Genomic DNA, 11596 nt, shown 5'->3' with positions numbered 1-11596 from the left:
AAAATCAATTTAACGTTGATTCTCAATGATTAAAAACATGTTTCGGAGTGATTTTGACCGATTCATTTGACCGATTCATCTCCAATGCGATCTCTATGTTAAAGAATGAATCATTTTACTCAATTACAAATAAATGCTAGTTTCATTTTGATGAGAAGTCCATACACAGTGCAATTACTTGTTCCATTTCAACTATGAACCAGCATATAACGTTTTCATCCTACTCTGCTGGCCCTCTGTAAACGTCACCTTTGTCGTTCGACCGAGCGATAACCGCAAGAATTACAAGGCCACCCAATACAACAACGAAGATACCCAATGAATTTATCAGCAAAGCTTCATTAGAATAGCGTAATATTACCTTACTGGTTTGAAGGAAGGTAGCTTTTTCCAACAATCCAGTAACAGTTGTAGCAATGCAAAGGCCATATATGTAAACGCCAAAGAAAACATGCCATGGCAACAGAGTAGCTCTGCTGTTTCTGGAGCCACCGGGGTACCAAAAGGTCACAAATCCTGCACCCCACTGTCCAAATGGAGCCACCCTAATTAATTAGAATCACGTAGCTCAACAAAAAGATAAAACATAGCAGCGGATATTACGGTTTACGAACCTGGATGCCAAACAAAAAGACAGAAACTAAGCCCAACCATGAATGTAGACTGTAAAAGTTTTCGATTCCCTTGTCATTGTGGAACTTCAAGGCAGCCCATATGCCAATCAGGCTTAAAAACAATGCAACAAACTGGAGTGCAAGATGAACTAGTTTCCTGAAGTTCTTGGTTCCTGAAACTGTCTTGTATGCTAACATGGCTGCATCAATATATCTAAGCTGGGTGAACAAAACCATTGAGAGCACCGGCGTGCTACGAAAATAACTCGAACTCGAGTTCGCGAATGATTTCAGAATACAAATCTCAAGAACATACCTTTAGTTGGGATGTAATTTCATAATCTATAACAAAGCAGTATTATAATTTCACATAATCTACATATGTATTCAAATTGCCAGTATAGAACATTGCATTAAAATCACTGTCCAGGAAGAACGAAAAATTATGTAAACTAATGCGTCAGACCATGATTTCAATCCAAAGAAAGAAGATATTTACCTTCACCATTTAGAAGAATAAGTCCAATCACCATAAGAACAGGATGAACCTGCAAAACAAGAGCAACTTCACCAAACAAACGGGAAAGGAAAAGGAAAAATAAGAATTAAAAGGTAATGTTTCAATTATGTAAAGCATATAGGATTTATTCAGAGCAGGTAAAGAAAGAATTCTATGCTGCATTAGCTCTCATCTTATTGAGCTGACGAAAAATTCAGAGCACAGCTAGCTGACACGACAACATTTCTACATCCATATGACTTCTTTTACAGCACCAGACATTATCAGCTACTCAATATTCATCCCGAAATTTGTCACCAATTATCCTAACTCTAGAAAGTATAGATTCAATTCCTCTATGCGTGCATCATCAATGAGATTAATTAAACAGCCTTTTCAGGCTGAACTAGAGGTAAGCACCGTTCTTGGTAGTTGGTATATGTCACGGTGTTCTAGGTTATATGTTATCAAAGTCATCATTGTTGCCTACTCTCCTTTAGCTTATAACATTATTTTCTTTACAATTGTTTCTAACGTATTTTCTTGCTCACGTTTTCTAAAATATTTCTCTCAAACGTGATCCGAGACTCGAGTATACGCCGATATTATCTACAAAATTTGAATTTCACACACTGACTTGTTCGCTAGATTAGAACAAGTGCAGCACAATCGCAGTCTCGTTGCCGCAAAAGTGCGATTGTGACACTATACACACAATTGGCGATATCTTGATATCGTCACCTAATTTTATTCCATACATCTCTATTGGTGAGAAAACAGATGCGCCCAATTAATTTCAAACAAACAAAATCAACGAACTCAAGCCTATCAAACATGCGAATCAATTTTTAAAAAAAAAAACGGTAAAAGGATAAGAAAAATCATTTCTGAATAAAGATGAAGTAGCGAATTACATTGAAGATGAGATCCTTGTTGTCTGAGCTAAGTGCCAAACCTCCACGGAAATGCAAGGTCCAAACGAACACAAGAGCTGCCACAACCATCCCGAGCACTCTGACAGCCATGAAAATCGGGAACTGAACAGCGGGAACCGCCATTGATTCTTCAGCAGAAGAGACAGTAGATGAAAGAATATGAATACTAGGATCTTCACCGGTGGAAATCGTGGCCAACTTCGAGGTAAATTTCAGCTGATCAAATGGAGTTTCAGGCGTGGATCTCCTTCATCGCCATGGGAGGGAAGGAATTTAAATTTAAGCTTAATTTTAGTAAAGAATATTTCAAGGTTAGGGAGAGGGTTTTTCCTTGACTAAGCTTTGCTTTGGAATCACGAAATTTGGATTTATTTTTTTAAAATCAAATTAGAATATAGAAAAGTTGAAACGTTAAATTATAAATATAATCTATATTCTACTTTAAGCGTTTTTTCTTAAATATTTTCAATAAAATGATTTTTATTTTTTATTTTTAAACAAATTTTTTTAGTGAGTCATTCTATTAATTAATTAATTTTATACCATTAAATTACAAAATTTTTTTTATTATAAACTAATATATCTTAAAAATTGTAATTTCATTAAATTTTAAAAAATATATGATACATTATTCTATTTAAAATAAAATTGAAATTTTAAAAATCTATTATATACAAAATTAAAAATAAAAATTAGGAAAATTAGAACATTCTAGAACAAAAACTAAACGTGGGCTTCATTTGTCTAAGCCCATTCTCCCTTTAAAAAAGCCCATTAACATTTTCTAATATTAGTCCAAATTTTTAAATGGTTTTATTTTATTTATTATTTTTCTCAATTTTATGTTTAATATTTAATTTAACCAATGTCAAGTATTTTAAAGTTCCCCATAATATATTTTGTGATTTAATTAATTTATTTATAACTACCACTAATATATAATAGCATTATATATCTTGATATACTTTAATACCATATTAAAATGTTACAAGTCCAATAATTTTCGTAATAATTATTTTATTTTCTACCTAATATAAGTTTGTGTCCGTTTTATCCGGTCAATCATAAAATAAAATTTATGATAGCCAATAAGGAATAATTAAATAAATTAATATTTTAAATGACAATTGATATCTTATAAAACTCAAATCCGACTAACTATTAAATTAAAAAAAAAAATTATAGCAAAACTATATATATATATATATATATATATATATATATATATATATATATATTTCTCACTTTATTATGAAATTAGTGTCAAAATTTCCATATTAATTATAATATGAATTATACCATATTAATTGACCTATTTTATTTTGGAAAAACTTCTAAAATTGTACAAATTTTAAAAAATAGAAAAATAGTATATTCCAACGGCAAAAAAACGAGGATTCTTACAATAATTGGAAATATTTGATTGGTTAAAATATTAACATTTAATTTTCATAATTTCTATAAAGTTTTTAAATTAGTTTATTCCTAATTTTTTGTAAACAAAAATTAGTTATTAGAATTTTTAAATAAAAATATATTATTATTTTATTAAGTTTGATAAAAATTAATTAAATTTGGATATTTATAATTACAAGGCTATATTTCCAATGATAATTTTTTATCCAAGCTGGCGGGACACGTGTCACGACTGGACTGGTCCAATAATTTATTCTGCGTGGTTGGAATTTGATTATTGGATAACTCTGACATTACTGGACGAATGTCCTTGAAAAATTTTATAATATATAGAACTAATTAAAAATGTTGATTACGTACAGCTGTCATTTTAATTATTAATTTGAGGGAATTTTTTAAATTAAAAAAAATAAGGATAAATGCAAATTTTTAAAAAAATTAAAAATTAATTTTGAAACACTATTAAAAATTGATGTACAGTAGTAAGTATATTTTTAAATTTTTTAAAAAAATTAAAAAATATTATTAAGGTCTTTAGAATATTTTTTTTGAGACAAAATAACTTTTTTTAAAATAAAATATTTAATATATAATTGTTCGTAACTCTTATCCGCCAACTCATCTTTTCCAACGAAGTACACCGTGGCATTCCCATTTTTTCCCCCACTTTTTCACTTGACACGTGCATTTTCTTTCATTTTCCATTTTACCCCTCCATTTTCTTTCTATTTACAACTCCTTCCTCACCCAACGGTCATTTTATCCTCCAGGGGTACTTTCGTCAGCGTCACGATGCACTGGAACTCGCACGCTCCGAACTGAAAAAGGCAGTGGCATCTCGGATACAGTTTTTTTCGTCTGAGAAATTCCTAAACTGCCCCCACCCGGCCTCGAGTGTTTTTGAAGCTTTTGCCCCATACAAACATTTTTTTGCATATATTTTTCTATTTATTATATTTTATAAAATAAAATAATATAAGTTAATATAATTATTTTCTGTTAGGTAAAAATATCTTCTATCTCCGTCACATTTTATATTCGATTAATTTAATAGTAGAAAATTTGATATTTTTCTTTTTTTTTTTTTTAATGAAAAAAATATTTTCCTCTTTCGTTATAAAATAGATTTGGACTGTCTTTATTTTTTATTTTTAAGTAATAAATTAATTTTAAATTTCATTACTATTTTAACCCATTAATTTTGTTTAGAATTATTGAAAAATTGAACGTTATTTAATGAGTTTAAAAATTTATCGGGTATGAAGGGTAATATGGTAATTTGAGCGTGGAGTTGCGGCGGGGCCGTAGAAATTAACAAGTGGTTCGCGCAATAGCGCGCCAAAGGAGGCTGGAGATGGAGAAACATTAGAGAGGGGATCGGTTCGTTTTGTGAGACGTTGGATTTCAAATCTCCGTTTTGCTCGACTTTCGGAATTCTGTTCACGTTCGGCCTTTGGCGCTCATGATACTACTGGAATACACGAATGGTTAGCGGTTTGATTTTGGAAGTTCCTTCTGTTTTGTGTTTTCGACGGAATTCCGGCGGCTTCGACTGGGTCGGGTGAGGGCCGACTGAATATTCGTTGCTTAATTTGTTTAAATCCCCGTGTATGTTCATTGTTTTGGTTAAGGATTTAGTATTCTTTGTAGTTCGAGTCTTGGAAGCTGTGTGGGTTTTTGTGTTCACCCACCGAAATTTGGGTTTCGCATGCTTATGAAGTTGAACTCTCGATCCGTGGAATTGTTGAGAGTATCGTGATGTTTACGCCGCAGAAGGCTTGGTTTGGAGCCGATTCTGCCTCGAATCCCAACTCTGTTACTCCTAATTTGAGCCGCAGGGGTGATGGGATCAAGGGGTCGGGCTCTGAGGCGGCCGCCTTGGATCAAGAAGGGTTGGCTGAGAAGATATACAGACTTGAAAACGAGGTTATTAGTTGATTTTGTGCACGATTTTGTGGAATATTCATGTTCTTGGTTCTATTAGTGGATTATTTTTTGTCAATTTAGATGAGTTTGGAGAAGGTGGCTCACACTCTCTTCTAATTTCTTCGCTTTGAACAGCTTTTTGAGTACCAATACAACATGGGGCTTCTCTTGATTGAGAAAAGGGATTGGACTTACAAATATGATGAGCTTAAACAAGCGTTGGCTGAAGCAAATGACACTCTTAAAAGAGAACAAATGGCCCATGTGATTGCAATATCTGATGCTGAGAAGCAAGAGGAAAATTTAAAGATCGCAATGGGCGTTGAGAAGGAGTGCGTTCTTGACGTATGGCTATAGCTTTTTATATCTTGTTTACTAACATATCTTGTGTATCCTGTCGATTTTGTTGAGGATTGTTGGGAGGGAGTCCCACATTGGCTAATTTAGGGAATGAACGTGGGATTATAAGTAAGGAATACATCTCCATTGGTACGAGGCCTTTTGGAGAAGCCCAAAGCAAAGGCATGAGAGCTTATGCTCAAAGTGGACAACAATATCATACCATTGTGGAGAGTCGTGATTTTTAACAAATTCGCTTTGCTTTTCTTTCCTTTATCTTGTTCCTCTATGCTACTTTCCAGATTGATTGAAAATGATTCTGGAAGTTGTTTTTGAAGAAAGGAGAATGTTAAATTATTGGGGTAGATGACCGTCTTGAGGTCGAGGGCTTGAATTAGTTGAACTCATTTTCCCTTATTTAGTTCATAATTTTTCTAGGTATATGTATTCCCATTGAATGTGCCTGTCCATCTGCTTATGCACTTCTCTGTTCTGAGGTCCTCTTTCCTGGGTTACTTATTGATTAAACTGCTGGTATGTGAAATGTTGTCATTCAGCTGGAGAAGGCTTTACATGAGATGCGTGCAGAAAACGCTGAACTTAAGTTTACAGGTGACTCAAAGCTAGCTGAAGCTAATGCTTTAGTAACTAGCATTGAAGAAAAATCTTTGGAAGTGGTGGCGAAACTGCGTGCTGCGGATGCAAAACTTGCTGAGGTGAGCGGGAAGAATTCAGAGGTGGAAAGGAAGCTGCAAGATCTGGAGGCTCGGGAAGGTGCACTTAGAAGGGATCGTCTATCCTTCAATGCAGAGTACGCACTCCTTTCTGATAAACTTGTAATTTTCTCGAGAACCAAAAAAATATAATTTTAAAATGGTCTTTTCAACATTGGCTTTTGTTAGACAGGAAGCTCATGAGGCTACGTTGTCTAAACAACACGATGATTTGCGGGAATGGGAAAGAAAGCAGCAAGATGCAGAAGAGAGGCTTGCCAAGGGTCAAACAATTCTTAATCAGCGAGAGGAGAGGGCAAATGGGAACGACGGGATGGTGAAGCAGAAAGAGAGAGATCTTGAAGAGGCTCGGAAGAAAATCGAGTCTGCTAATTTAGCTCTGAAAAGGAAGGAAGAAGATATAAGTAGTAGACTAGCAAACATAGCTTTGAAAGAGCAGGCTAGTACCTTTCTTCAAGCAAAGCAACAGATATGCAGTGAATTATATTTACAGGTTTTAATATTACTGTTTCTTCTGGATGCAGGAATCCGATGCATTGAAAGTTACTTTGGAGATTAAAGAGAAGGAGTTACTCGTGTTAGAAGAAAAGCTTAGTGCTCGTGAAAAGGTAAGTTTTGTCACTCCACTTGCTGTATGGAATCTACGTGAGAACCGTATAGTTTTTTATGGCAGCTTCTGAATGCATCTCATTTACGATCAAACTGGTTCGATTTTGTTTGAGTTATAATATATATTTTTATCTCCTATGAAAGATTGGTAGTTGCTAGGTTCGACCGAATTGGTTTTAATGCTCATCGGATTAGTTTGATTTTGGTTGATATCAACTGAACCCTGGTATATGTTAGGGAAAGTAGCCTCTTTTACTCTTCTCAGGGAAATATAGTACCTGGTAACATTTGAATTGTCTAATTTTATTTTTAACCACTGCAATGTGAACAGGTTGAAATTCAAAAACTTCTTGATGAACACATTGTCATTTTAGATGCAAAGAAAGTCGAGTTTAAGCTGGAAATTGATCGAAAGAGAAAATCATTTGATGAAGAATTGAAAAACAAAGTGTCTGAAGTGGAGAAAAAGGAAGCTGAAATCAAGCACATGGAGGAAAAGGTTGGGAAACAAGAGCAGGCACTTGAAAAGAGAACGGAGAAGTTCAAGGAGAAAGAGGCAGACTATGATACAAAGCTCAAAGCTTTGAAAGAAAGAGAAAAGTCTACGAAATCGGAGGCGGAGAAGCTTGAGGTGGAGAAGAAACAATTGCTCACTGATAAAGAGGATCTGATCAGTTTAAAGGCGGCAATGGAGAAGATTAGATCCGAAAATGATGCACGACTGTCGAAATTACATGAAGAGAGGGAAATTCTTGAAGTGAGCGAGACAGAAAGGTCTGAGTTTCTCCTTTTGCAGTCAGAATTGAAACAAGAGGTTGAGAAGTATAGGCAACAGAAGGAACTACTGCTGAAGAAATCAGAGGATTTGAAGCAGCAGAAAGAAAATTTTGAAAGAGAATGGGAAGAGCTGGATGAGAAAAGAGCTTTGGCTGAGCAAGAGAGGAAGACCCTTTTGGAGCAAAAGGAAGAATTTGAAAAAAGGATCTTCTCTGAGGAGGAAAGGTTGAGAAATGAGCGATCAGAAACTGAAGCTTATATCCATAGGGAGCAGGAAGATCTAAAGTTAGCCCGAGAATCCTTTGCAGCTAGTATGGAGCATGAGAAATCCGCCGTTGCTGAAAAAGCTCAAAGTGAGAAAAGTCGAATGATGCATGATTTTGAACTACGAAAAAGAGAACTCGAATCTGCCATGCAGAATCGAGTGGAAGAAATGGAAAGAGAATTCCGTGAGAAAGAGAAGCGGTTTATAGAAGAGAAGGAGAGAGAGTTGGAGAATATTAAGTTCTTAAGAGATGTTGCGAGAAGAGGAATGGACGAGCTGAAACTCGAGAGACTTAAAACTGAGAAAGAAAAGCAGGAAGCTATAGCTAATAAAGAACATTTGGGAAGGCAGAGAATTGAAATACGTAAGGACATTGAAGAGCTTCTCGAACTTAGCAATAAGTTGAAAGACCAGCGAGAACGACTTATTGTGGAGCGAGATCGTTTTTTGTCATATGTTGACGAACGCAAGACCTGCAAGAACTGTGGGGAAACAGCATCTGCATTTATGCTTTCAGATTTTCGATATTTGAATAGTATTGAAAATGCTGATGTTCTTAATCTGCCTGGACTGCCTGGACTGCCTGGACTGCCTGATAGATACATGGAAATTCAAGGACTCCAGGCGTTTCCTGGTGGAGCTCTGGGTATTTCTGATGTGCGAAACGAGGAACTGACTCCGGGCGTAGCTGATCCAAAATCTCGTGTTTCTGGTGGAACCATTTCTTGGCTTCGTAAGTGCACGTCTAAGATTTTTAAGTTCTCTCCATGTAAAAAGATTGCATCTCCAGCTGAGAAACTGGATGATGAGGCACCAAAGAAAGATGAACATGATGAGGCAGAGTTATCAATTGCAATTGCAAGTGATTCTCTTGATTACAAGAGAGCTCAGTCTGATGTTAGTGGCAGGGAAGTTGAACCAAGCCGGAATTCAACTGATGATCAAAGTAACATTATTTGTAAGGCACCAGAAGTTGCAGTCGATTCCCAACCTTCTGACGTAAGGGTAGCAAATCAGCGAAAACTACGTCCCAGGAGAGAAAAGCCTAAAGTTGGTAGAACTCGGTCGGTTAAGGCAGTTGTTGAAGATGCTAAGGCTATAGTTGGGGAACGTCAGCAAATTCAACAGGTTGAGTATCCAAATGGATATGCTGAGGATTCTAGTCAGCTGAATGAGAGTCGAGATGAATCTAGCCTTGCTAGCAAAGGCACACAAGGGAATTCGCGGAAGAGGACACGCGCTAATTCATCTCAAATCATGGATGAGAATGATCATGATGACAGTGAGGTACGCTCTGGCAGTGTCGTGGAAGTTCAACCACGAAAAAGGCGACAGAAGGCTGCCCCAGCTGTGCGAGCTCCCGAAAAACGATACAATCTCCGGCGAACTAAAGCGTGAGATTCTGATTGTTCCTTTGTTATTTAGGTTGGAAAAACTGGGAAAAAATAACTGAAAGGCGTAGGTCGTTACACCACGAATGCCCTACCCATGCCCTCTATACATTTTAGTTTTGATATGTATTTTCATACAAGTTATTAACTTATCTTATCTGATTTGATTTTTTTCAGTGCTTCTAAGGACCCTTCTACCGTTAATAAAGAAAAGGAAGAAGATGCTCCTGTTAATTGTACAGCGGAAGACGTTCACCATTCAAAAGTTCGTCCTACATCATCAATGGGGGTCACTAGCAACAGTGCTGGAAGCACTCATCTCATAAGGGTACGGTTTAATCCTAGTATCTAGTTGAGCATCACGATTTCGAACCTGTATTTCCTTTAATGTTTGTCTAGACTCTGTATATGATCTTGACTTCTATCTTTGCACTACAGAAACTCATTTCATATCGCCTTTTTCCCTAGAAAAAACCATTCGATACATGTCGTTATTTCATTTTGTCTCGACTTCGGTTGGTTTTGACATTCCATCCTACATTCATGTTGTATCTATCAGCTGCCAACTGTGGCATGCCTCATTATGAATCAATGTTTATGCTGATTGAACTCTGGTAATTGATAATTTAATGTCCTGGTCATTCATTGTGCAGCATGGGAGAGTTGGAGATAGTCAAGATGATGTTATTGCTGGCACGTCCAAAAACTCAACTGATATGGTATCTCTGAGTGAGGAAGTGAATGCAGGCAAGGACGTGGACGGTGGCCAATACAAAAGTGAATCTTGTGAGGAAGTTGGAGATGAAGATGAAGAAGAGTCAAATCATCCAGGTGAAGTTTCAATAGCCAAGAAGCTTTGGATGTTCACCACAACATGAAGTTTCAATATTGTTGACTGTTGACTAAACATTAATGACCCTTTCTTAGTTAGTATGGTGCCTAAATGGACCGAGTCGAGCAGAGCGGATTTGTAAAGTATGTTTAAAAACCTCGGTTTTGTTGGGTTTATATGTATGTTACAACCCAAGCCTACCGCTAGCCGATATTGTCCTCTTTAGATTTTTCCTTTCGAGCTTCTCCTCCAAATTTTTAAAATGCGTTTATTAGGAAGAGGTTTTCACACCCTTGTAAAATTGTTTCGTCTCCTCTCCAATCCACTCCCTTCAAGGCCAGCATCCTCGCTACACTTTTCTCCTCTCCAATCGATGTGTATTTCATAATGTCTTTATTAGTTGAACGGTTCATATTTTCAATTAATTTTAGTTGTTCACCTATTGGATTATAATTCTACGTTCCAGATGGCAAAGATGACAAATTTATAGGCTAGAATGGTCCTAAACATAATCATTAATTAACCTTTTCGAATTAATGTGTTAGATACGGAAAATATTAATTAACCTTTTGGAATTAATGGGTGTAGACGTTGAAAATATTTATTGCCACCCTTCACCAAATCTATTATAAATCAATAAATTTTAATACTACATTTAAATTCTCGTACTTATATTGCAAATAATAATAATAATTAGCATTCAATTATTATTTATTCATTAATTTTTAACTAAATACTTTTTAAATTTGGATTCTATTCTTGTGTATGAAGGTAAATCAAGTTTGGGCAAAGCATCTTTTGAAAGGAATTTTTTTTTTTGTGTATGAGAAGACTACTTCTTGATTACGTCATATTTCAAGACTCGATTTATGGATATTCATTTTCTAAATTAATCTAAATATGATATTATTACTAAAAACATTTATTTACCGGTCAAACAAGATAAAGTCAACCATATAAATAGAACAACCACTTAATAAAATTGTTGATTTAATTAAATTTTTTTAAAAATTTACTAACTTAATTAGATATAATATACCCGAAAAATTAAAATAATATTAAAAATAAGAAAAAACATAAATTAAAATAATAAAGTTGACTCAGCACATTCACGTCCAACTCATAACTAAATTAAATTAAAATAAATAAATAAATATATATATATATTAAAGGGAGATGGAAAATGATGGCTGGGAACATGAAAAAGAAAGGGAATCACATGGGACAAAAATATATTTAAATAAATAATTGGAGAAAAA

General features: G+C 35.2%; 2 protein-coding genes across 4 annotated transcripts; one reads left to right on the top strand and one right to left on the bottom strand.

Moving 5' to 3' along the window:
• Window positions 1–123: 123 nt before the first annotated feature.
• On the bottom strand, window positions 124–2389 carry LOC111808595 (transmembrane ascorbate ferrireductase 2). The gene is made up of 4 exons (XM_023694679.2): window positions 2028–2389; window positions 1114–1162; window positions 615–814; window positions 124–526 (listed from the first exon to the last, which is right to left on the bottom strand). The coding sequence occupies exons 1-4, from the start codon at window positions 2169–2171 to the stop codon at window positions 221–223; spliced, it is 699 nt and encodes a 232-aa protein (XP_023550447.2). The 5' UTR covers window positions 2172–2389; the 3' UTR covers window positions 124–220.
• A 2438-nt stretch (window positions 2390–4827) lies between these two features.
• Window positions 4828–10775, top strand: LOC147789783 (protein CROWDED NUCLEI 1-like). Of its 3 annotated transcripts, XM_087129485.1 has the most exons (9): window positions 4828–5025; window positions 5115–5390; window positions 5526–5735; window positions 6287–6540; window positions 6632–6902; window positions 6988–7071; window positions 7404–9508; window positions 9683–9833; window positions 10159–10775. In XM_087129485.1, the coding sequence occupies exons 2-9, from the start codon at window positions 5223–5225 to the stop codon at window positions 10381–10383; spliced, it is 3468 nt and encodes a 1155-aa protein (XP_086985611.1). In that variant the 5' UTR covers window positions 4828–5025; window positions 5115–5222; the 3' UTR covers window positions 10384–10775. The 3 variants fall into 3 exon arrangements, with proteins under 3 accessions (XP_086985611.1, XP_086985610.1, XP_086985612.1); XM_087129484.1 differs by having other exon boundaries at window positions 4828–5390; XM_087129486.1 differs by lacking the exons at window positions 4828–5025; window positions 5115–5390 and having other exon boundaries at window positions 5582–5722.
• Window positions 10776–11596: the final 821 nt, after the last annotated feature.

Source organism: Cucurbita pepo, chromosome 13 (assembly GCF_057944985.1).
Source record: "Cucurbita pepo subsp. pepo isolate OVF chromosome 13, ASM5794498v1, whole genome shotgun sequence".
In the NCBI taxonomy this organism is placed as follows: Eukaryota; Viridiplantae; Streptophyta; class Magnoliopsida; order Cucurbitales; family Cucurbitaceae; genus Cucurbita; species Cucurbita pepo.
Note: the sequence above shows the minus strand (reverse complement) of the source record. Positions and strands in the feature narration are given on the sequence as shown.